This window comes from Aptenodytes forsteri, unplaced genomic scaffold, assembly GCF_000699145.1.
Source record: "Aptenodytes forsteri isolate BGI_AS27 unplaced genomic scaffold, ASM69914v1 Scaffold32, whole genome shotgun sequence".
Lineage (NCBI taxonomy): Eukaryota > Metazoa > Chordata > Aves > Sphenisciformes > Spheniscidae > Aptenodytes > Aptenodytes forsteri.
The window spans coordinates 650,985-676,120 of NW_008795138.1; the positions used below are offsets into that span (position 1 = coordinate 650,985).

The 25,136-nt window shown below is 37.9% G+C and overlaps 1 protein-coding gene across 1 annotated transcript in view; it reads right to left on the minus strand.

Annotated features, from left to right (window-relative positions):
* Positions 1–25,136, minus strand: part of GPC6 (glypican 6) — a 574,538-nt gene that overhangs the window by 354,863 nt on the left and 194,539 nt on the right. The window contains exon 3 of the mRNA XM_009278474.1: positions 23,250–23,641. Within this exon, the coding sequence (XP_009276749.1) occupies positions 23,250–23,641 (392 nt within the window). The remainder of the gene's footprint in view (positions 1–23,249; positions 23,642–25,136) is intronic.

The following is a 25,136-nucleotide window of genomic DNA, read 5'->3' on the forward strand; positions in this document are numbered from 1 at the left end:
GGTCCTTTTCCGACAGGCAGCTTTCCAGCCACCCTTCCCCAAGCCTGCAGTGTTGCCTGTAGCATTGTTACAACCCAAGTGCAGAACGTAGCACTTAGCCTTAAAATACTTATTTCTGCACTTTTCATATATTTCAAAGGAGTCCCCTATGCTCCTTCTTTCTTTTTCCCTGTATTTTACAGATAACCATTTGAAAAGCCATGTTTCTAGTGTGTACCTATGGTGTCATAAACTTTCTGTTGTACAGATGTCTGACTGTTCTTCTAAGGCCACTAGCCCTATTTTTACAGATAGAACAATTAATAATTAATCAATAATAATTCAATGTTTTTAGTTTGGGTTGATGTAGGAGAAACAAAACAAAGAAGAGGAACAAGCCAGAAAGGAAAAATCAGTAGAAACAAGCTTTATTCTAAGATCTTCCCCTTCTAATCACCAAGTTGCTGGTTCTCAAAATACCCCAACCTGGTGCGCATGCTACCAAACTGCTCTGGAAAAAAAAAAGCTCTGAGACTGTTATGTGTAAACATACAAATGCTTTCAAAATAAGCAGAAAGAGAGCTTCCAAAAAGTATCAGGTAAGCTCGCAAAGCCTAGTGAAACAAATATAGATCAGAAGTCTAGGCATGCCTGGACTCTAGATAGCTTGGAGTTTCCTGAAGTAAGATTTATATATTCTGAAAAAAAATCACCTCTTTCACAAGCTAGTAATTTAGAGCAATTTCTGAGGTGTCTGCTTTCTATTAAACATAAAACCAAGATTTTGAAAAGTAATTAAGGGATCCAGATGCCCAGACAATGAACAGTTCAAAGTCCAAATTTTTAGAAACTGCTGAGTAGTTTCAGAGTTCAGGGAATCCCACTTCTGTGGTGTCTCAGACTGAACTGCCCAAATTTCTAGCTGCTTTTAAAACTCTTAGCCTTAATGGCATCTATGTAATATGCAAAAGTGAATCTTAATTTAGTGATTGCAATGAAAGAGTAACAACTTGCATTAGAGAGATTCAGGCTTCTCTCAAAAATTAGAATAATTTCATTTTAGCAAAAAATCAGTCTACATAATTCAATCATCTTTTTTCAATCAGTTTATTGTAAATATATTAATCTGAATTCTAGAGCATATTAGTCTCAAAAAGAACCACTGTTTTTATTTAAAATAGGAAAGATTTAGCCTTAGCAATCTTTTTTTTCTTTTCCATTTAAAAAAACTTAAATTAAATAAATTTCATCTTTAATCCCTACTAATGCTGCCATAAGAATGACCATGACGGTACTCTCTGGGCAGTAATTACTTAACATTAATTCTGATAAGGATGTCATCTTGTACGGGTGTGCTATAAGCCATGAATCACTGGTTGTAGAAAAAAAACATATTCTTTCTACATGTTTGCTGCTGAATAGTAGCTAAACACTCCAAAAACACTGTGTGAAAACTTTAAAAAAACTTATTCACTTCAAAAAGAGAAAAAGACATTTCTGCAAATTCAATATTCTTTTTACATTTTATTTGTGCAGTCTCAGTTTTTTGAATTAGCCTCAAATTTAAAGCTGAGTATTTTTTTACGTCTTTTGCCAAGTCAGAACTACTGTACAAAAACATATTGAGATACGTTACAAACAGTAAAAAAAAATACAAAAGATGTTCTCAGTTTTGAATTAGTACCTCAAATTTAAAGCTGAGTATTTTTTTACGTCTTTTGCCAAGTCAGAACTACTGTACAAAGTCAACATATTGAGATACGTTACAAACAGTAAATACAAATACAAAAACCATGGAGTGCTCATTGGATAGAGCAATAAAAGAAGCTTTTGAATTTCATATTGAAAGTTTATTAAGAGATTTTTCTGTTGTGTTTAAGCTGTAAGAAGGTCTCAGACATCCACCTGAGATTCATAATACTGTTTTGCACTGATTGTCATGCCTCTCTGTGTGTAATATATTGGTTCCTCCTATGAATCACAACATCATCAAGATCTCTTGTATACAAGTCCAATTTGCCAGGGAAAGAAATCCTTATAAAAAGAAATTTACATAGCCACTGCATACAAGTAGGATTAGTGTACAGTTAACACCAACTGCATTCAAGAGGAGTCAACAGCATTTGCAAGATGTTTAACATTACTTCAGCGTATGAAGTAATTCTGAGATGCAGCTGCATCTGGATCATTTTATAGTTTCTTTGTTCTTAACAGGATGCTCTCTCATATTACTATTTTATGTGCAGTTAGTCAGCGCTAGAGGTCTTGTAAACTCATGGTAACAACATTCCCATCTACGCAGTGGATCAACAAATGTACGGAAAACCTCATCTCTCTCTTTAAAAGATAAAATAATTGACATGTATAATCCTTTCTGTGCGAGGATAGTGAGGAAAATGCCATAAAGCCAAACTCTAATTCGCTTTAAAATGTTGCCAGAATTATTCATAGGCATGACGTCTCTCTTGGAAGAGCGGCTCAGTGTCCCAGACAGACATGGATTTATTACGATGGGACCAGAGAAAGCTTAACCTTCCCATTACTATGTGGAATAGGTACCCGCACACAATATCACTCCCACGTCATCTCGGGTGCATGGCCCCCTCCCTGAGATTAGCACCATCTCCACTCCCCGAAATAAAGGCCTGGAAAACGTGGCAAACAGTGAATGCTAATTCTTACAGTGAGTTCGCCTTGTCGGCTCAGTAATATGGGCTGCCTTTATAAAACAAAAGGGCATAAACTTGGACACCTCCACCTACTGACATTCCAGTTATTTTCGAAAAATGCCAGTTCTACGTTTTTTAAGGATGAATTCTCATAACCTTACAATGGGCTGTGAGCAAAGTGCTGGCAGCATGTTCTTTCCCTTTTGTAAATTTGTCACTTGCTGGAATGCCCAAAGATTTCATACTGTTTGCACTGTGTTTGTGAGAAACCTGCAGCTGGAGAGACTGCGCTCCAGAGACCCTCAGAGCAGCTGGACGAGAGCAGTGTTTCGAATATGTCCTTCCACGTGGGGTTCTTGTGTACTTGCCCACCCTGCTGTCAGTTTTCTCAGCCCGCTTGGCAGCTACCTTATTATGTATCACTACTCTGCTGGCAATTACAACCCAGAGCCCAGCCGAAACTTGACACAATGATCACGACAACACACTTTCCTCTGAAAAGAGGGAGAGGTGCTGAAAACTGGCACATAACATTCCCCTTTTTTTCCAGGATGCAAGCTTACTCATACCTGTTAGAAAAAAGAAATTTAGTTTGTGCATGAATGTGGAAGGCACCGTGCACCCTATGTAGTGACAGAGGCACGCAAATGTGAGTTAATCTGTGCCACTTAACCTTGAAGCCAGGGTTCAGTCCCCTATCCCTTTGTCTTATCCATGTAGCTGGGGCTGACTGGCTAAAAGCATCTGGGAAAAGTGCTAGAGAGGCAATTAAAACGTTCCAACAATACTGGAACAAATCTGGGGGGGTGGTTCATTAGTCTGCTTAACAAGGCTAAGGCTGACCCAAATTTTTCATCATATAACTAAATGTGTGAGGCCAGTAATTTAAAACCAACCTTGACTTTCACATTTTCTAATAAATATGATGTCACAGGGAAAAGAGACTTTGTCAGCTGCCCAGGGATAAACGGTGGTAGTATTTAGAAAAGGTCAAATAAAATTGCCCTAAAAACTGTGTGATAAATCAAAATTAATTTCCAGTCTGATAATACAGTATGTAAAAATATCATCATGTTTGATAAATCAAAATTAATTTCCAGTCTGAGAATACAGTATGTAAAAATATCATCATGTTATTAACATTCTAGCCAGCTACATGCATCCAGTATCATATTTGTCTGGTAAGAAAAATCAAAGACCAGTATGTTTCACTCTTCTTAGCACTATAAACTGCACAGAATTATGGGAGAATGAACTCCATTCTGTTCTTGCTTCTAGGTCTTCATAACTGTTCAGTGCACCATCCTGCTCCTCATTACAAACATCCCATCCAGCTGGAGACAAAACAGAACTATGTAGGGACCCTGGCTCAATGAATCTTCTTAAGAGCCAAACTGAGCCTATTTTAACATTCAGGTTTACTAATTCAAAGTTCCTTCTGTTTTGTTTTTGTTTTTTTTTAAGTAATCTGTTAAAATGGACTAAATATGATAGATAAATAAATCTGTGAAGAAAAATTAATTCAAAATGGCTCCAGAGATATTTTTCTGATCAAAATCACATTTTTAAATGGTAGCTAAGTCTGCCTGACATATGCTTTTTATTGCATTATTTTATTGCATTATCTGATTTCCTGATTAAGAAGGTATGGTTGCACCCATGACTATGGGCAAGACTCAGATCATTCATTTCTTTCCTATTTTTTGTTCTGAAAAGACAGTGGTATGAAACATTCATTTATTAACCCTGGTAACAGTCTAATTCACTACTGACCACAGACTGCTTCTCAGAAGCATGGGTAAGATAAGACATCAAAGCCAAACATGTTTAACATATTTTCTGATTTTTCAATTCAAAATATTCCTGAAAACTGCATATCTCTGTCTATTCATGAAAGAGCACAGATATCTGTGCTGTAAATGTTGTATGGAGAATTATTCTTCAATCTAGACTTATTTATGTGAAAGACAGCAGGCTGTGTGCAATAGAGACTTCTGCATTTAGCAATAAAGAGCATAAAGACTTCATGCTTCTAGCCAACCCCAATGACTTGGAATCAGTTCTTGAACGTTAACAGCTGATATTCATTTGTGATCATTTTGCTGCCGAGGTTCCTGATTGTCTATGGATAGCAATATGCCCCTTGCAAGGTAATATGCCAGTTTTCCAGGACACAGCTGCCAGTCAACTGTGGGCTGAGGTGGGGAGAGTATATTGCACTGCCAAGGCCATCCCGTCTGCATGAAGACCATTGTTTTTTGAGAGAGTGGCATACCAGAGCCAAATGTCCAAGCCAAAATGAGACACACGAACAGTAGAAGAGAGGATGACGTGGTGGTTTCAGGCACTTGACATTGCCAGAGAGAGGTTGAACTGCTGTAGGTACCCTGGGCAACCCATGAAGAACACAGGTGTCCAGCATATGCAGCAAAGGGTACCATCTTCAAGCGCTCATACAACATATATTTATGGGAAAAAACTGTCTCAAGCACTGATAAGCTGGAGTAACAGAGCCCAGGATTCACGTATTACATTTGCCTTGAGAAAACTGAGTTAGTCCAAGCACGTGCTGTGACTGATTATGGGACACTAGGTATCAAAAAAGCAACTTCAATAGGTACATTATTCACACCTTAGTCATGTTTCCAGTTCCTATTGGTCATGACTTTTTCTGCTGACCAAAGTTATGTATCCTTTCATGTACTTACATAACTTTTTATATAACTCTTTAAAGTTGTGTTTTAAAAACCCTTCCAGCAATATAAATTCTTAAGTTGTACAGACGTGAACTGTATTCCCAGGATATTTAACACTCCTGCTAATGTTATGCTTTTAATGTAAGTGCTACAGACACCTCTGTGCTAATTGCAGAATGTTAACCACGAACACATCAGAAGTCAGAAGTAAAAAGATGAATAAAATCTAAGCACTTTCAATGTGATCAACAAGTGGGGTACTGCAGTAGTACTGCATAAACCCATGTCTTGAGCTTGACCCATTTCATGACTTTCCTGCAGCTGTTGATCCAACATTGGTACATGCCATTTAAATCTATACTGCTGATTGGAAGTAACTGAGCTCCTGGTCAGTAAGCCATCTACATTTCGTTGACTCAACAGGCCCTTTCTTTAAAAAAAAAAAAAAAAAAGGCAAGCAGCTTAATTAATTAATGTTTTAGTTACCTGGAATGTGGGGGAGCAACAAGGAGAATGTGAGATACAGACCATGATAAAAACAGAAAATATATTACTCAATAAGTTTCATGGCTAGAACCGCATAGGCACTCTATGTCAGAACCCTAATCAGTATATCTGATGAAATATCATTGCAAGTTGTACAGGTTATGAGATTCAGGATGTTTTTGTAATGCTGATCAATTTCTATTTCTGTTGATGTCTTCATTATTTGATAGCATTTGCACACCGGAATTTAAGAAATTATGTTTACCATTGTCTTATTTACAGACTGTGTATTTTAATTGGATAATTGTATGCCTGACTAGTTAGCCACGTATTTAGACCCTTTATTGAAAAAAAAATTCATCAGCTGCTGACCAACTAACAGCAGGTTCCTCACGTAAATACTGAGATTAATTAATTTACAATTTACAAAACTGAGGATTTCAAAACATTTTCAGAAATACTCCTTCCAATAAAATAAAATTGGTCTACTTTTACTCAAACATATTCAACAACATATTTTTTATTATTCAGTCAACTCTGCTAATACATCAGAGCACTGAACTGCATTAAAATTTTGTATTTGTTGCCTTTAAACCAGCTGATTTCTACAGAAAATCATTATCTTGGTCTGTTCTCCTTTCAGAAATAATTTCCACAATGACTAACTAGTAAATATTGAATAAAATGTCATTAACAATGGTATTTATTTAATTAAGAGGGAGTAGCTAAATGTAAGAATCCACGATAAAATCCTAACAATCTCTAACTTAATAGTTACAAAATACTATATGGCATATTAATATTGACAGGCTGGATTTTTTCCCACCTAATGTCATGCATGTAACTAAAGAATCTAAAGGAAGAAAATATTACTTCTAAGAGTTATTTTCTCCTCTACAGTTGGTAAGGAAAGACGGCAACATCCTGAGGTCAATTCCTGTGACTGGTGATGGGAATTGCTTTCTGGAGATGCTTATCTCTTTTCATTGTTTATTGAAGAAGCCTATGGCAAACACACTCCAAACCTACATACCTTGGTTAACCTAAAGTTAGGATCATCTGAAATTCTGCTGAAGAAAGTAACACTCTTTTGCTTAATGAACCAGACTAGCTGAGCTAACCCAAGGGGCCTCCACGTTCAGAGAAATGTGATTCTGAATAAATCTCTCTAAAAATAAATAAGTCAGTAAAGGTCAGCTTTCATCTACAGTTCTTAACTTCTTAGTTTAGTAAGGCTTCTGAGATGTTTTTTCCTCTAATGAGAAATATACGCTAAAATTTGTGTAAAGAGTATAAAACTTGTATAAGAGAAAGAGGAATGCTTTTTTTTTCCCTGTTATGGAAATAAAGAGGTAAGAAATCTTTCGATTTGTGTAATTAATCTCTAGCTCAGAAAGTAAGTTTTGACACAACGTAAAGTTTTAGTCTCTTGAGTACATGGTTGAAACTCTATTACTGGACATATATAACATCAGACGGATAAAAATTTTTTTAAGTACTCAAGTCCACCACATCATGAAGTAGGGTGACTGATAAGGGTGCAGAGAAGAGCCTACACGATCAAACAGCTCTTTCCCCCTTGCAGTATGGCCAGGCTAGTGTAGGCTGTTACTTCCAACTACAGCTCCCCTTTGAACCTCGTGAAAAGGGGAATGAAATTATGCAGCCTACCAGAGTTTCCTGAGGCAAAAGAGATTTCTCTCACAGTAAATCAGTTTATAACTTTCTGACTACACCAGAATATAATTTATGGAACAATCTGAAGTCAATTCTCTCATTAGCTAAACCACATGCTTTGAGATGAGACCCATTAAAATGCTCAGGCACATCCTGAAAATGGCTGTTCATATTTACTGAGGCAGTAACTCCTTTGCCAGGTTCATTTCATGCTCTGTAACAAAAAGGAAAACCCAGCAATCTATCAACTCTTAAAAAAAAAGAAAAAAAAATCCTAATGAAAATTATGGTCCCAGGGTAAAAAACAACCACTCCCCTTCTCCAAATTGATAATACTCAAAGGCAAATCTACCTGGTTAAATGGAACATAACTATTTGGGAACTACATAATACCAAGGCAGAACTGTATTGATATTCAAGTAACACATTTATCTGCACACTTTTTTTTAGTGGGGATATTTGCTTTAAATAATCTGACCCTCAGAAAAAAACCCCTCTTTTACAAACAGCTCAGCTCTATTCTCCTGAAATTACACCTGTTTTCAGATCCTACCAGCAGCAAACCCTACCATTTGAATATTAACAGGAGCAGTTCTTGGATGCTTTATGCCTGATACCTGCCAATGTCTATTTCTGATCCACTTCACTCACAGTAAAGGGAGAGGGAAGTGAGATTTTCACTTCCCCCCCACCCCCCTTATTGCTCTCTGACCACCATTTCATTTGAGGCAACTGCTCAAAAATCCTCACCTTTACCTCGTGCCAAAAAATCAGGAAATACCTTTGACAGAAATCAAAACAAAATTAGTCACATTGGGATATAGATTCCTATCTTGGGAAAAGAGTAAGTCAATAATATTAATGCTGACAAAATTTAAACAGGCAGACGAAATTTCTATAATCAGGCATTTCTTGTCTCAGAAGGTACTAACCAATAGCTGTAAGTTTCTTACCTATTACATTTGTAGTTATGTTGTAATGTCATTAATTTAAAGGTTCTTTTCCCTAATGATTGCTAAGAAAATCAAATTGCAATTCTAAGTATGCATAGCAGCTGAACTCTATAAACCATAGACTTCCTCTCCTCTTTTGTCATGTCACTTTTCTTTAATTTACAAGGTTTCCTTATTCTAATAATGCATAATCTACATACACCTGGAGCAACAGATTAAAGAGGACATTTTCCATTTCAATTCAACAGCAGTCCCACTTTTTATAGTCTGACTTCAGGAAAATGAATTATGAAGCACCACATTTTACATATAAAGGAAATTAAGGTTGATTCTGTCTTATTTTAATCTTTATCCATCATCTGCAAAATTAGGTTCTGATCACTGAGATATTGTATACTTGGATGGATACAGGTTATGCAAGAAACTATAATTGTAAGTTTAATCAGGGTTTTTTTTTTGTGAGAAATAACTGCTATAGATCTATGTGGGAGGCAAAAAGTAACCTTCTGGGCTCTTAAGGAGTGCATCATCACTATTGAAATCATAACCCTAATGAAATCATAACCATGATAAATAAATATCGACTTAAAGAGTCATTTAAAAATGTGAACTAGAAGTTCATTTTAAAAAAATTAAATATTACAGGCAAAATGCACAGGTGTGTTTTCTGCAGTTGAGCAAAAAGGAAAGAAAAGAATGTAAGACTTTTATTACAAATGTTGGCAAGAACACCTTAGGTAATTCCCATCTTCGGCGGTAGAGGAAGTTTCATTAAGTTTGTGGGATGTCCACATTATCAGGCAGTTTTACCTTGGACTAGTTATAGGCTGGTCCATGCATTGAACGGCCACTAGTGGTTCTCTCTGTTCCCTCTCCTTCGCTGGAGAGAGACTGTCAGCTCTAGAACACGAATCAACCTGCACAAGATGTGAATTCCCCCTAGAGGTGCCTGTTTTTCTCCAGGGATTGTTGAAACAGCATCAGGTCACTCTATTTTAAACTTCGTTACCTCAGATAAGTGCCTATCCTAGGCAATATAAATTTCTTGTTATTAAATATCACTCTTGATCTTAGCTTCCAAAACCACCTTTCCTCTACTTTTTCCACATCAAGCATTCTGCCTCTTAGCAACTTCTCAACTCACTTACTATTCTCTGCACTATAAGCCCTTAACTTTTCTTGCTAATAAACACATTTCTAAGCATTCTCATCTGCCAAAACTTCCATTCTTCTTCTCACGCCTGTCCATTTGCCACTTTCACGCTAAACATGGCATTATATTTGAGTATCTTAGAGCATTTAGGAAACATTTTACTTCTGAAGCTTTTTGGATCATGCTGCAAATACATGTAGGTTAAAGCATAATAGTGAAAAATGGCTCCATTAGAGTGCATTTGTTTATTCTCACTGTTTGTAAAGGATGTCAGCTTGACAGTATAGCAGAGTTGAGTTCTTACTCACTAATAAAAATGAGCAAGAAAATGTGACACTCAGCATTGCTTCAGCTTTGACCCAAAAAGACAAAACTAAAGCTACAAAAGTTAAATCTACACGGTACAGAAAAACTAAAGTAATTCTCTGTACTTGTTGACCAAATGTCTTCCTCTGTATTAAGATTGCCTTCAAAGATACTGGACCAAAAGAAAGAGTGCTTTCTGTGATCTATGTACATACATATCAACATTTCACGTAGTGCAATAAATATCCATCAGATGGTAACAACACGTAGTCATTACAAGCTCAAATAGCAAAATTTGTATGCTATTACCTGCAGTTAGATTGTGTGCCCATATGCATATACATACTCTAGTCCTCTCTTTCTACCTGTATGCTGAAATATATTTGAGCATAAACACACGTCAGTGGACCTCAACAACCATTAATCTGTGCAAAAGAAGATAGTCCAATTCAGCTCTTACATAACATGATGAGTTCTCCCACTACTTTAGTTGCCAACATGGCACTCCGTGGATCTGTGTGTGTGTGCGCACTCGCATGCACAAGCACGAAGACAGGACAAGAGAAAAAAGTGTTGAAATGGATCATCACTTGATTAAGCAGTAAGCTCATTCATTTTATGGAGATCTAATCTTTCTTTGATAGGTACTTAGTCCTCCTACTAAGGAGCAATACACGGTCACCAGGAAAATAATTTTGACGATGAAAAAAGAAAATAATTCAATACATTTAGTTAACACCTTTCTTCCACCAAGTGATGGTCTGTTCTATATCATATCTCAGCCAGCAGTAAGAATACCTTAGTGCTTTACACACCCCACTGCGTAGGTCCTACCTCACTACATCAGCACTATTAATGCAATATATCTGTCAAGGCTTATTAAAATTCTTTTTGATGTGTATCTTGGCTCATAAACCTCCACACTGTATTGATATTGCCTAAGGGAACGTCCTTGTAGCACTGAATCTCTGCAGATGGGATGATAAAAGAGAAATGTTCAAAACTTTAAAAAGTCAGTCTCTAGCAGAGCTTTCCCTTCCAACACCTCTTTTGAATAGTGTTTTGTGTTGTCACTCTACAGCTATTGTTCAAAAAATGGCTTACAGAACATTTTAACTCATAGAGAAAAAACTTTCTTACAAATAAATAATTGATGGATGAATTGATCATCCATCAGATGATTAAGCGGATGATGAATCTCAATCCATTTTCACAGATATATCCTTTTCAGTGCTTTGTATACATGTTGTGCCTGTACCAATCCTTAGGTAGCAAACAAACCCTGGCAGCCAGTTCACTCACTAGAGCGAGCAACAATTTACCAAGCCAGCTGGAGACGTGAATTTTGTTCACGTTCTTCTTCATGTATGTAATCTCTTCTGCTTTTCTATTTGTAATTAATTGCCACAGGGCACAGGAATTGCCCTTAGGAACTGCAAACACTGTGCTCCTCAGTTTTGAACACGTCTCTGGTGGCAGGTGATGCTATACGCTTCAGAAATGTATTAAACTTTTACAATCTGTTTAAATTAAATCACATGGGTGAAATTTCACTGATGATGATTTTATGTGAATTTAACTACATATACTGCTAGTCTATAAACATTTTACCTATGTTAACTCGTAGTGCTGTTCTTATGCCTTTAAATGGTCATTTCTTGACTGAAAACCTGTTATTCCACCCAAATTTCCTCAGCAATAAGTTTCCATCAGTAAGTTCTTCAGACTCCCTGTAAAGGCCTTTGCCTTAATAAACTTTGTTTTCTATCTGATTTTATACAGATCTGAACAATCAGACCCTAATCAAGTTCAGATTGAAGTCAATGGCTAAGGTACTTTTTACTGATTCAGGAGGGAAAGCGGGAGGAAGGAGAGGGAGGCACAGACTGAATCTTAAACAGAGAATCGACCTTTACATATAAAAATATGTACTGTACTTATATACGTACATTCACAGTGCTTCAGTATGAGGCTAAGTCTGAAAGACATTTCTCTCAGAAGCAGTTTTGGGGAATCAGATTGAAAATAAGATATGGCCATAGGATGCTTTCTTTGGGGTCAGGGTAAAAATAAGACAGTCGAGCCATTTGGGGTTTAACATTTACCTCTCCTGCTTCCCCCCCCCCCTTTATTTTTAATAAACTTTATTGTATAAATTATTTTTTCACATTCTTGACACTTTTTTAATATTCCTGTAACTATACATAGAAGACTGTAAAATAAAATGGAAGAAAAAGTAAGAGTATGGTAGTAGAGACTGGCAGCCAGCTTCCTCTGTTAGCTTTGGAGACTCCAGAGCATAAATTAATCTGCAAACATTCTTCACCCAAAATTTTAACTCTGATTTAAGTGAAAAGCTGAATTGCATTTGTTTCCAGTTGGTACATTCTGTCTTACTTTTAAATGCTGAACGCTACATACAATGAACTATGTAACAATAAAAAAATTGTGTCGAATTAAGAGATTTCTTTAATCTCATACTTATGGCCAGGAAACATCCTGAGGGCTCCCAAAACCACTTCAGTTTTGAGGATCAGCGTGGAAGTTTCTGACAGCAGTTTGTCCTGTGGTTTGGTTTCTATATGTTTTTCTTGAAGAGCAGATGTGCACTGTTCTTTACAAACAGATGTGTGATGATGACAGTTACACAGGTGCTTATCTTTCCTACAGAACTACATCTTATGCATCATGGATAGTTTGCCAGGTTGGATAGGTTGCCAGGAGCTTTCTGAACATCTTTCGGTTCTGTCTTCCTATACTCTATGTGGTAACAGGTTACCCCCTTGAAGTTTACCTTAAGATCTCCAGGACTCAAGGACACAGTGCACCTTGAGTTGTCTTTGTGCTGGATTTAAAACTAACTGTTAAAATAGCCACCACTTGTCCAAAGAAAATGTCAGTGTAAATTCAAAACTAACACTCAGATTCGAAGAAAACTGATTTTTTTTGTTCAGGCTATCCTTTGCACAGTAGTGTACAGAACTAAATTATTGTTTCAAATAAACAATGAATTGACTGGCACTCTAATTTAATATAATCAGGTAAAACCACCACCACCAAAATAACAGATTTAGCCTGAAGAAATCAGATGCATAAATGCCTCTAACAGTTCCCTCTTCCACTGGGAAATAGGCAAGTATAAAAGTGTGGTGGCCGGATCTGAAAAGAACATAGCAATCTGATAGGGAAAATTGCAAACATAGCAAAAGACTACCAGTGTTGGGTGTGGAATTCACAAGGAGGAGGTTGTCATATAATACAGTTTTGGTTTCTGGCATGGTGAAAGCAGAGAGTTAGGCATAGATGGCCACATCTATATGGGTGAGAATTAGGTCAGACTTGCTCCAACCTAATTCCCTGTTACATCAACACTGAAGACCACAGAGCTAAAAGAAGATGGTGCTTGAGCTGAGAAGCTTTGCCTTATATGTTTCCATGGCTCCTAGGCCTGAGCTGGTTTAAGTTCATACAGCTTAGATGCCACAGACCAAAGTTGGTCAATTATTCCATTCCCCAGAGAGAGAAGACCGAGTGCTTGGATCCATATGCATTCACTTGTTTTGGGTCATGTCTGAAAAATGGGTTTCATAACAGCCGCCACAGTGTGCCATAACATCACAGTGAGTAGCGGTACTGTTGAGCCAGTAAATTGCTGAAGAGAAGAATGCAGTGTGTAATTTCTCTCTTTCTTGTACTTAAACACCGAAGGCTACTTTTGTGAAATTCAGATCCATATCTTTGGTGGCTCAGGCTTCCCTCTACCAACTGGATGCATAAAGCCTCAATTTGAAATAGAACTATTAGGTCAGTGTTTCCTGCTGTGGAGAGAACCGCTGATGCTTTGGCATAACAACTCAGCACGCAGAGCACTTACTCAGGAAATGCGAATTAAGTGTACTAGCCCTGCTTAGCTTTGTCAGCTTGCCAGATATTGCCTTATACCCACTCGTTTTTGGATCCATGGATAATGCCAACATATGGACGTGAATGAAAGAATCATGGGATGAAAAGAACAAAAGGTAAGCATAGATGCAATTCTGTTGCTTGGCGATACTGAAAATCACATAAGCGGGAGTGAAGCGGGGAGTCTGTACATGCTTCCTGGATAAATCCAGTAATTTCTCCAGTGGTGCGTTCATGCAAAATTGATAAACCTTCTGAAACCAAAGACCAGAAGTCAAACTTGCACAGTACCAGGACAGACCTGAACATCAAAACATCTCTGGCAGTTTTAAAAGCAAAACCATTTTCAAAAATGGGGAAGTTGTTCGCGGGCTAAAACTGCGCTGAGGTGTTGGGGAAAGGCAAAGCCTTGTACGCCAGCTGCCAAAGGATGGCAAACTGTTATGAAGAACAAGCGGGCATCTCCTGTATTAAATCCTCTCTCTAGACACTTACTTTCTGCTTTTGGCCACATAATGGTGACAGATGTGTATAGCTGAGGTCAACTAAATCCTCCTAACCTTACACAAAGCTCTACTTTTCCACCGTTCTGTCTGGTACATTTAGTTTTTACTCAAGAAATGAATTCTTCCTAAGGGCTTTAAAAAAGAAACAAGGAGAAGGAGGAAAGGAGGAGAAGAAGAAGAAAGAGCAATGATAGACATGTGGACTGAACAAAAGTGACATTTTCTCTTCAGAAAAGTTTATGGAAAAAACTTGGCAAGCTTGTGGCATAAAAAACTCCCATAAGAAGCAGACACTGGAGGATGGGGACAAGTTTAAAATTTTACTGATGACCAGAACTGTTGTTTTCCTGACAATGAAATGCTTCATTTTGTATTCCTATATTCATACCAACTTTCTTTTGTTTGAGATATATTTTGAGATGCAAGACTTAAGCAGACAATGAAGCCAACTGTCACTGACCTCTGAATAACTGAGAATTGAACTTAGCTCCACATACTTGATTTAAGACTTCACTACTGTGAAGTCTCAAAGAAATTTGACATTTTCAATGTGTTGCTGATGACAGTTGACTCTAACACTTAAGTACCTATGCATTTACATTCCAGTTAGTATTCCTGATGAGTTTTAGGTAAATCAGATATTTCCTTGACTAATGTTTTCTGTAGAAACCTGAAGACAGAAGAACCTATTAGTTTTTGTGCTTCTGGCTCACATGAGAAATAAAATGAATTGCTTTTATCAAATCGTGATTGGAAAACAGTGCTTCCATAGGCTGCCTTCGAAACAGGATGAAGACAATCTGTAAAAAGAGTCATTCTAAAAAGTCAGCATGTTGCAAGATGATATAGATCTCCTTGCATTGCTTAACCTTCAGACTTTTTAATCTCCTTCCTATTTCCATTTGATTCTTCTGAATTTTCTCTTACTCTCCTGTGCTAAAACAGCAAAAATGTAAAACCTGCTGTAAGATTAATTACAGAGAAGGTCTAAATCTAGCAGGGTCAGCAAGCTCCTAGGAAGCTTTGCTTCTTTACCATTATTTTTATCATGACTGGGCTGTGTATCATGACATGCATTAGGACACATGCTTTGTTCTAGGAATTCTTCTGAAAAAGTTCTACATTTTCTTTTTACATAGCTTCTGTAGATGCCATATCAACACCTTTTATAGGTGGGAAATAAAACTGGTATGAAAACTTTGAAGGACTGTGTGTAAAATGTGCTTTTTGGCAATCCTAAAGATAACCTTGATTTGAATAATTATTTTTCTAATGTGTCATGACAGTGTTTAATGATATTGTTAAACTAAAATACACATTTTGGTTCTTAATATATAGGTAGAAGTTTCATGTAAAGTTGAACTAAAGGGTATTTTCTGTGCCATAGGCGTTTAAAAAAACCCACAAACTGAGCAAAAGCACTGTCATCAGAAGATCTTTGCTCATGAGTGATACAAAGAATCCAGGAAGACAGGACTACTGCAAATTTTGAGATGTGAAGTAGTACATAGTAGGAATAAACCAGATTGGTAGACCTACTTAAGGGATACTGAGCAAGACTGAATGTCCTACTGAGCAGTATGACTCAGTTAAACTCGGGTTATTAAGGTCAATACAAAGCTAGCTGAATGAAATTTAAGGACCTAAGAAATGGAGAGACCAGGCTGAATTTTATCTGACAATTCTAATAGATAGGACATTGCACGCAGCTTTTGCAGACCTCCTACCTCCGTTTTCCTTTTGTTGGAGTCGCTGTTTCATTTTGGGGCTTTTCTTCTGAGCTGCTCTTCTGGGATATCTGATGTTCCAATGCACACAAAGTGGAAAATAGATCAGTGCACCTGCAGTAAGTCTGGGACATCTGGAAGGCATCTGGCTTATTTTCCCCTGAAATGTCTGCAAATTAACTAGATTGGTTTATGCCCCTTTTCTTTCCAAGAAAGGAGGAAAGATTTCCTGCATAGCTGGAGAACCTCAATTCAAAGGATACTTCCCACAAAGCGCTCCAGTGTAGATACCATTCACTCTTGCTTCTATGCCACAGACATCTCTGAGCCCTGAAACTCCCCTGGCTGGATAATCCCTGGACTCCCTGCCTGAGGAACACCAAGGGACAGGAAGAGGAAAAAAGAATGTGGCCCATTCATGACATGGTACGATCCAATATATCTTGGAAAGATATATTAATTCAATTAAAAGTCAAAGAACAAATGACTGAAAAAGCCTTAAAACAATAGGCACAGAAGCAATCATAAAAGCTATGCTTGCTCAGCTGGGCTGTTCCTAAACTAACAATTTGAACTAAGGATTAAAGTTTAGTGAAAACTGTAGTTCTTTTTAGATCTCCTTTCCCTCTGTGACTTTAACAAGCCAAATCTCTTCAGCCAATGAAGTTAAAATATACAGGACACGTAGCTCTTTATCTGTCACACCCCGCAAATCACATTTTCTAGCATTAAAGTACTATTCGCTTTGGCTTTTAATTTCCTGACTTATCAGCATGTCATATTTCCCCCCCTCTCCCTGCAATAATTACATTCTGAATCAGTGTGACATTCAATATTGACCTTTATTTATAGCTCTCACAAACTGTCGAATGTTTATTTATAAGCTATGAAAAGCAGTTTGTAAGAATATTGATTCAGCGTACTAGAAAAGCAGTGGCCTGGCATTCTGTGAGTAGAAGTAATCACGGGCAATTACTAGAGACTGCTTTTCACTACTAATCTTGGGTTTAACCTTATAGTTGTATTACTGAATTTGTTTCACTTTGCCCATATATCACCAGGTTCCTAATAAGAAGTCTGATATTAACATAATTTAATAATATTCAGGGAAGAATGGTTTTAATTGGTTTAAAAAAAGGGAGACACGTGCCTATGCCACACAGTGAGAAAAGTATTGTAACAGCCTTTTTTATTTTGCAATAAATGATAATTAATATTTAAATGCATTAATGAAATAAGTTCTTAGTGGCTGGGTCACAAATCTTTGATGTTTATGCCACTAACAAAATCACTAACTGCTCCTAATGATGCCCCCGAGCTAAGCTTCACTTTACTCGTGGTATAAAAACTACTTTGGTTGCTGGTAGCATGAATTTGCAAGTATGAAAGGGAAAGTCAAACTAAGAACAATTCTTCTTGTCCTTATCCCAGTATATAATGGGAAGAAAGTGGTCAAATTCAGAAAACAAACAAACCACAAAACAGGCAAACTTAGAGAAAAGCAAAACTAGCAAACAATAACTAAAACCCCAGATCTATGCAAATAGGAGTGCCCTGCACTCCCTTCCTGTTCCTCGTGAGCCAGATTCAGTGCAAGAGCCAATGAAGATGTAACTGTCTGCCGGGGATTAAATTAGAGCTCTGAGCAGCAGTGGGATAATGACAGCTGGCTAGCGACTGTGCTTTTGGATAGGACTGACCAGTCATACTTCATTATTTGTTTTTTTCTACTAAACTCGTGTTCTCAGTGTGAACTTACCCAGGTTAAAACATGACATCGGCACAAGTCAGGCTTGAGAAGTCATGCTCATGAAATATAAAAATTGTGCGCTTTTTTCCTCCTGATTTCTACAGCTTTTAATGAAAAGTATATCGAAAGAAAATGCTTCCAGGAAAAATGTTCTTTGGGTGGAATGCTACCCTGATGGGATAACACCCTGTTAGGGAAACAGTACTGCCTGTACAACTAGTATGTGTTTTTGGCAAGTTTGCATCCAGTTAGGGATTTACACTATCTTTTGAAATACCCTTAGTTTCAGTCTTAATCTTTTCTTGGGAATGAGTTCTATTTTCTACATGCTGTGTTTGGTCCAGAACTCTCCCTTATTTGATGAAAAGAATTCTCCAGTGCAACAAGCTTTATAATTGTTGTAATTCAGTTATGAATATATTTGGGAAAAGTGTTTCAGGAATCATAAGCTCCTGGAAAATCATAAAGACCCTCCCTTTTTTTAATTTTAATTGCTTTATTTTCCCCATTTTTTTTCTGCTTACATTTTCCACCACTGAGTGACAGTTCAAAGAGAGTATTATGATCACTGGGAATGTTTTGTTTAGAGTCAGAAATAATAACTTGGCATTATTTACTTGTAAAGTATCCAGAGCTCAGACATAGCAAAAGATGAACATGAAAAATATGCATACGTCTTTTCTATCACATTATTGGAAATCACAGCTGGCAGCAACTTCAGAAATATTTTCAGTAGTTTCTTCAGTTTAACATTAAATACTGGATCACAGCTGGTCAGGAAGGTTTGGGTTTTTTTGTTTTTTTTTTCCTCCAGGAAAAAGTTGAGAAAAACAAAGTACATTTAAAAACATTGACATTAGAATAAGCTATATTTTTATGGGGGAAAAGAAAAGAATAGCACATTTTTTTCCACCAAATGGTAACAAAGCAGAAAAGCCTATTCTACAGGTTTTTATGATCTGACAAATTAGTAGAAAAACAGGTCGTAGAAAATTTTACCAATTATTTCTGAGCCTGTAGCTCAGAAAGTCCATAAACATCTACTAGCTATAGCTTAAGAAAGTATACAAGGTGAGAAGCTCTGCTCCTGTACTGACCTTTACTGGGCATTGAGGCAAAAATCAACTGAACAGACCTTTGGTGTGCCCAAAATGGCAGTTCTTATGTTATATATTGAATACTATATATTGAAGCTGCATCAGGGGAAGTTCGGATTGGACATTAGGAAAAGGTTCTTCACTGAGAGGGTGGTCGGTCGCTGGAACAGGCTCCCCAGGGAAGTGGTCACGGCACCAAGGCTGTCAGAGTTCAAGGAGTGTCTGGATGATGCTCTTAGTCATATGGTTTAGTTTTAGGTAGTCCTGCGAGGAGCAGGGAGTTGGACTGGATGATCCTTATGGGTCCCTTCCAACTTGAGATATTCTAGGATGCTATGATTCTTATATTAATGCATAAATAGTTTTCATTTTTCTCACTTTACAAATACTGTAATTACATTTTGTTTATATGCATATGCAGCTTTATAAAGCATACACAGAATTTAGTGAGCTGAAGTCTACTCAAGCCAGTGGAAATACACTGCATTGAGTGGAGATTTAACAAGCCCTTAGCAAACATAGACTGACAAATTTTTAATGCATTAGTATGAGAAATAAAAAGGTTTTAAAATCTCTGAAAAGTAAAAAGTGCAATTGGACTTTGAGATTATGAAAACACTGTTCAATTAAAACTGCACAACTTCAGACAGGTGGAACCAACTGTGTCTTCTTACTATTGAAATATAATGTTAGAAAAAATTACAAAAAAAGACATGTCCTAACTGCCCTCCCTCCCCATTTATCTAAATGGGACTTCTTATATAAATTATAATCTCACTGACATAAGCAAATAGCAAAATACTATTGTAAGAGGAAAATGTTTGCGATATGTGTTGCCTATTTTGAGTGTGCTTGGATGCATTGGAAAAAGAGGGGAGTATAGCTCTTTTGCAAGGAATACACTGACTACATCATTTTCAGTCAGTACCAACATTACACCCTCTCTGAAGAGAAATCTTCAGAAAGGATGCATCCCTGACATTAGATAGGGAACAAATCCTTCTGAGTGTGTGACTCACCAACTCCTTTACAGAAATGGGCCAGAAGAAGCTGAGAAAGTAAATTAAGGCCCAAAGGAGATGTTGTTACCAACTTTCTCATTAATAAAACTCTTTCTCGTGGTGTTTAATGTGTAGGTTCAACTTTTTTCTATGCGAGTGGCCTTTGACAGTGGCAGTTCAGTGAGATAATGGGTACACAAATAGAAAGCAAAAAATCTTTCTAGCTTGTGATGTTGCAGCTAGGAGATCCCCCCCTGTTCCCAGCCAGTGCAGACAATGGACAAAGATTTCTGTAAAAGAACAGCAACAGTTCTCCTTTTCATTTTCTCTTTTTTTCATTTCTCTTGGCTTACCCAGATGTGGCATTCTTATCACAGAATCTCTCAGTATTAGAGTACAATGAAAATGAAATCCATGCTGAATCTGGATGACTTCCAAAACAGCAACAAAAAATATTTACCTACCTCTTTTTTGGTTGCAAAGTTATGTGCTAACTCTAAGGAATGGTTGCAGTCTTTTAAAATGATGATTAAAGAAAAGGATTTGTCATTTTCTACAGTAGATAGACCAGCATAAAAATCCACAGTTATGATATGATCACAAAAGCTTCGATCTAGGAGTAATCACAGCCCTTCCACAGGATATTTATGAATCTTGAACATTTGGTGTCACTTGGGGTTCTTCGCATCTGCCTCATCAGGCTGCATATGACACAAAGTCCCTAAAACCAGCAATCGTTTACCATTTGCTATGGGTATGAATATAGCCACTGAGATTTTAATACCGAAGTCAGTCTTGCAATCAAAGCATATTCTACATTTAAGTAAAAATGTTCATTTCATTAATCTTTTAATAGGATCATTGGATAATTCGAGTTGGAAGCACACTCAGGAGATCTCCAGTCCAACCTGCTTCTCAAAGCAGGGTCAGCTCTGAACTCAGACTAGCATGACCTGGTCATCTCAAAGGGCTTTGTACAATCAGGACCTCCATGGATGGAGCCTGCGCAGGTTCTCTGGGCAACTGATCCACTGCTTGAGCATCCTCATGGTGAAGTTTCTCCTTATATCCAGTATGAACTGGCCCTTGTTTCAACTCATGCCCGTCATACCCCACCATGCCCCACTGTGATGAGCTTTGCTGCATCTCTTTGATGACCTCCCTACAGGCACCAGGAGCTGCTGCTAGGTGCCCCTGAAGTCGCCTCTTCTCCAGGCTGAACAAGCCCCAGTCCCACAGCCTCTCCTCACAGGGCAAGTACTCCAGTCCTGACTATGCTGGTGGCCTCCACTGAACTCGTCTCAATTTGTCAATGTCTTTCTTCTATGGGCAGGGCCCAAAACTGAATGCAGTATTCTAGATGTAGTCTAATAGAGTATCACTGATTATGTATATATAAAGTGAAGAACCTGTACTGTATCTTGCACCAACCACCGAGCACTTTTAGAGATTTTAAAGTGTTGCTTTCATGTTAAAAGAAAAAAAACAGAAGCATTATTGAGCTATTGTTATCATCTTCAAGTGACACTACAAAAAGGCTCACTTTATGATTACAGAGCTAGTAGTTCTCATTATAGGATCATAGGATCAGTTAGCGATCTTGTGATAAGCCCTATTCTTGAAAGGTCTTATGTGCCTAAAACCCAGCAGGTGAGATGAAAACATTTCCTGGGTATGCAAGAGGGGAGACACCTGCACATTCTGTACAGTCATGTACATACACAGGGAAAGTGACATCTCAGCAGAGAATTCATACCTTAATCTGTTTGGGATTCACAAATTACACATCTATTACATGAATTACATAGCTTACTCCCTACAGTCTGATCCAGTTGATGCAGCAAGACCTAATGCCTACTGACAACAGTGACATCAGAGCTCAGCACTTTCACTTAAAACCTGACCCATGGGGACATCACCGCTCTTCAGAGGAAATCTGGGGTTGCAGATATATGCATTCTGCACACTCAGAGGATAAACAGCCATATTTGTCCCCAGCTAGACTAGGCGGACTGGGATTTCATGCCAATGCCCTGCCACTGTTCAGAAAGGACTGCAAGAATTGACAGCACCAGAAAAAAATGGAAGGCAACCCTGTAGCCCAGGAAGGTACTTGGGAGAAAGAGACCTTGGGTTTAGCTGGGTAACCAGGATCATGTATTTCATTCACCAACTTTTAAGTGCAAAATGATCCTTGCCTCCCATGCAGTCTCCTAGGCATAAAATCAAGCTCTCACTTGTTGATTACCTCTCCAGCTTCATGGCTGCTGGATTTGTAATTGCAAAATATCACATCATACAGGATAAGAAAAGTTTAGAAGCCTCATCTTGTGGAGCTCTTGAATTGCAGTCTACTGTACAATATATCAGTTCTACCTCACCTTCTGGCTGTGACTTAAACGAAGCAAGAGAGCCAGTCCTCTTGATGAAGAGGAATGGCTTAGGCTTGTAAATGCAGGAAAGCATTGCAAGGGGCAAGCATCAAAATCATGCATGCACTTATTGTCCAGAGGTGAGTATCTGGGCATTTCATAGTGGATCTCACTAGAGCACTTCAGAATTCAGAATATAGTTAAGGTCCAAACACAGTACAGACTAGGACTGTGAAATAGCCAGATTACAGAGCAAGTATCTAGTTGGAACAGCAATTCAGAAAAATAAACCTGAGTTTGAAACACCGTGTAAGAGAAAGTCATTCAGGCACATTTCTGGTACCCAGATGGGTTATTTTTGTGTGTGTTTTTTTCTTACATAGCTTTAGTTATGTGAAGCCCTCAAGGACTGTAATCGTCCTAAATATTTGCATAGATAAATAATTAAAACTAAAATAAATGTGAGTCAAACCATCCTTTGGGAAAGCTCAAGCTCCAGAGGTGTCACTATTTGTCTATTTTCTCATCAAAAACATGACTAGATATTTCTAACAAAATCCATCACCCAGCTGCATGATGAATGAATGCTGTGAGGGCTGTACTGCCCTAATGAACAGCAGCATAAATTGGCTTGAAACATTTAATTCTGATCATAATCATAATCTTTGATATACGTAGCCGGTTTTGAACTACTAATGACAATCACTACCAAGCTATAGCATTGAAGTATATTGATATTTCATTGTGTCCTAAGCACAGAGAAATGCTTTCCAGGCAGTATCGCCTTAATATCTCCAGAAGGAATTAAAAACAACTGTTGCCCCTATTTATAAACTTAGGATGGGTATATCAGTAGACATAAAAAACAACCAACCAAACACCCCCCCGTATTAAAAAAAAGCGCACAATCAGATTTCAATTGTCTAGCAAATTTGAAACAAATTCAAGCTTAAAACCCCCTGATTTTAGATTACCTTGGATACTCTGTTTGCAACCTCTCTGCCTACTGTCAGCCCCTGAACAAAGGTCCGTGCAGCAATGAACGCTCTAGTCACTTGAACCTTCAGCTTCCTGGGTACATCTCCAAACGGCTTCAGCTGGTCCGTATACTTGCTTACACACTCCAAGTAGTCCTCAGTGAAATGGTACTGGGGGTTTATGAGCTGGAACATCCGTTCCAGCAGCCGAGCCCAGAAGTCATTCAGCATTTCCTCCAAGTTCACGTTGCCTCCTGTGTAATACCGCTTCAGCTCTGTGAAGAGGTCTTGGAACACCTCCGAGTTCTGCATGTACAGCATGCCGTACGTCCGGACAAACATGTCGTTTAAGGATCTTTCCGCGTTCTCCAGAAGTTCTCGGAAAAATTCTGCAGGGAAAACAAGCAGGTGTTAACTGGATATATTAGTAAGGCACCAAGGGTTTTCTGATTGCATTCCTGTGTTAGCATTAGTAAAGCTTGTCCTAATGTGTTGTTACGGCAGTGCTTTACTAATGAAATTCATCTATTTGGATAGGAAATAGCTTTATTCAGAGGTAAAGAAAAACAGAGTATAACCTGAATTCCCCAACAAGGTAGAAAGATGTAGAACCTATAACACTGAACATGAAAAACCCATTTAAAAGAACTTCAGTGAGGGTAGTTCCACTTCTTTTTCAAGTACTATTTGAACATAGAAATCCCCATCCCTTGCAATATCCTCCATAGCCAGTATACTAAATTTTCTATGCTAAACATAAAGTCATTACTATGATGATTTAACTGAAAATGTAATGATTTTAGAATAGCTAGATGATGCTAAGTTCCACTTTGCTGAAGTTCTTACAATGTAGAAGAACACCATGGAAATAAATCTGAAAATTTATTTGCAAATATTCTTGAAGAGAACTTGAAAGAGACCTGAGTGAAAACGAGCAGAATCCCTCTTAAAATTATTACATGTCTAGGTAATACTAAGAAAATGTTAGTATTTTCAGTAATTTGCTACTCTAGTGAAGAACAGTACTGGAACCCTCCACCAGTCATGTCACAGACAGCCTACTAATTCCAGTTTGTGCTAGTTGTTGGTTTTGGAACAGCAGACCTTACATTTTTTTGAAAGTATTTCAGACTTTACTGCTTCTGTCCCTTTTATCTACTCAGGCCCAAACCATAGCATATTTCTAAATTTTGGCTTGTGGAATTTATTCTTACTGGAAACCGAGCCCAGGGGGTACACTGGAAATATGTAATCATCTCTTCTGTTAAGATCCTTTAACTGCCATGTGATGCTTAGGTTTTCCCAAGAAATTCACTGAGCATGTACAATAGTTCTTTAAACACATCTGACAAAAGCAGGGATAGCTTCTCCTGGTTTTTAGAAGATCCCATCTTCCTCCAGGGTCCGCTTGTCAACCTTCTTAAATCTCCTTTGGAAAAGATTTCAATGACTGCTGTGGCCTGTAAATGGGGCATTGCAGACAGTAAGGCAGAGATGGCAATGCCTTTGGCAAAACACGTATATTTGCTGCGATTAAATGATTTGCACTGACACGGGAGTCATCACGCAGCCAACTCTAGGATACCACATTCTAAATATGTGGTCATTGCCCATAGACACATCTGCGTGTGCTAACTGCAGGGACATGCTGACTTCTCACAGTCTTGGCTAATGCTTTAATGTGAATACTCTTTTAACATAGGGCCCTGCTGTGGCTACAGTGACTCATAAAATGCAGAACCACTGCAATGCTAAAGACAGGATGGCAATAAAGACTATGTAAGAAAAAATCTACACTGAATCTGAGGATTTGCAACTGTGATCAGCTGAAAAAAGAATCCACCGAACACTGTGGACAGTCTACAAGGACTCAGTAAGAAAAGA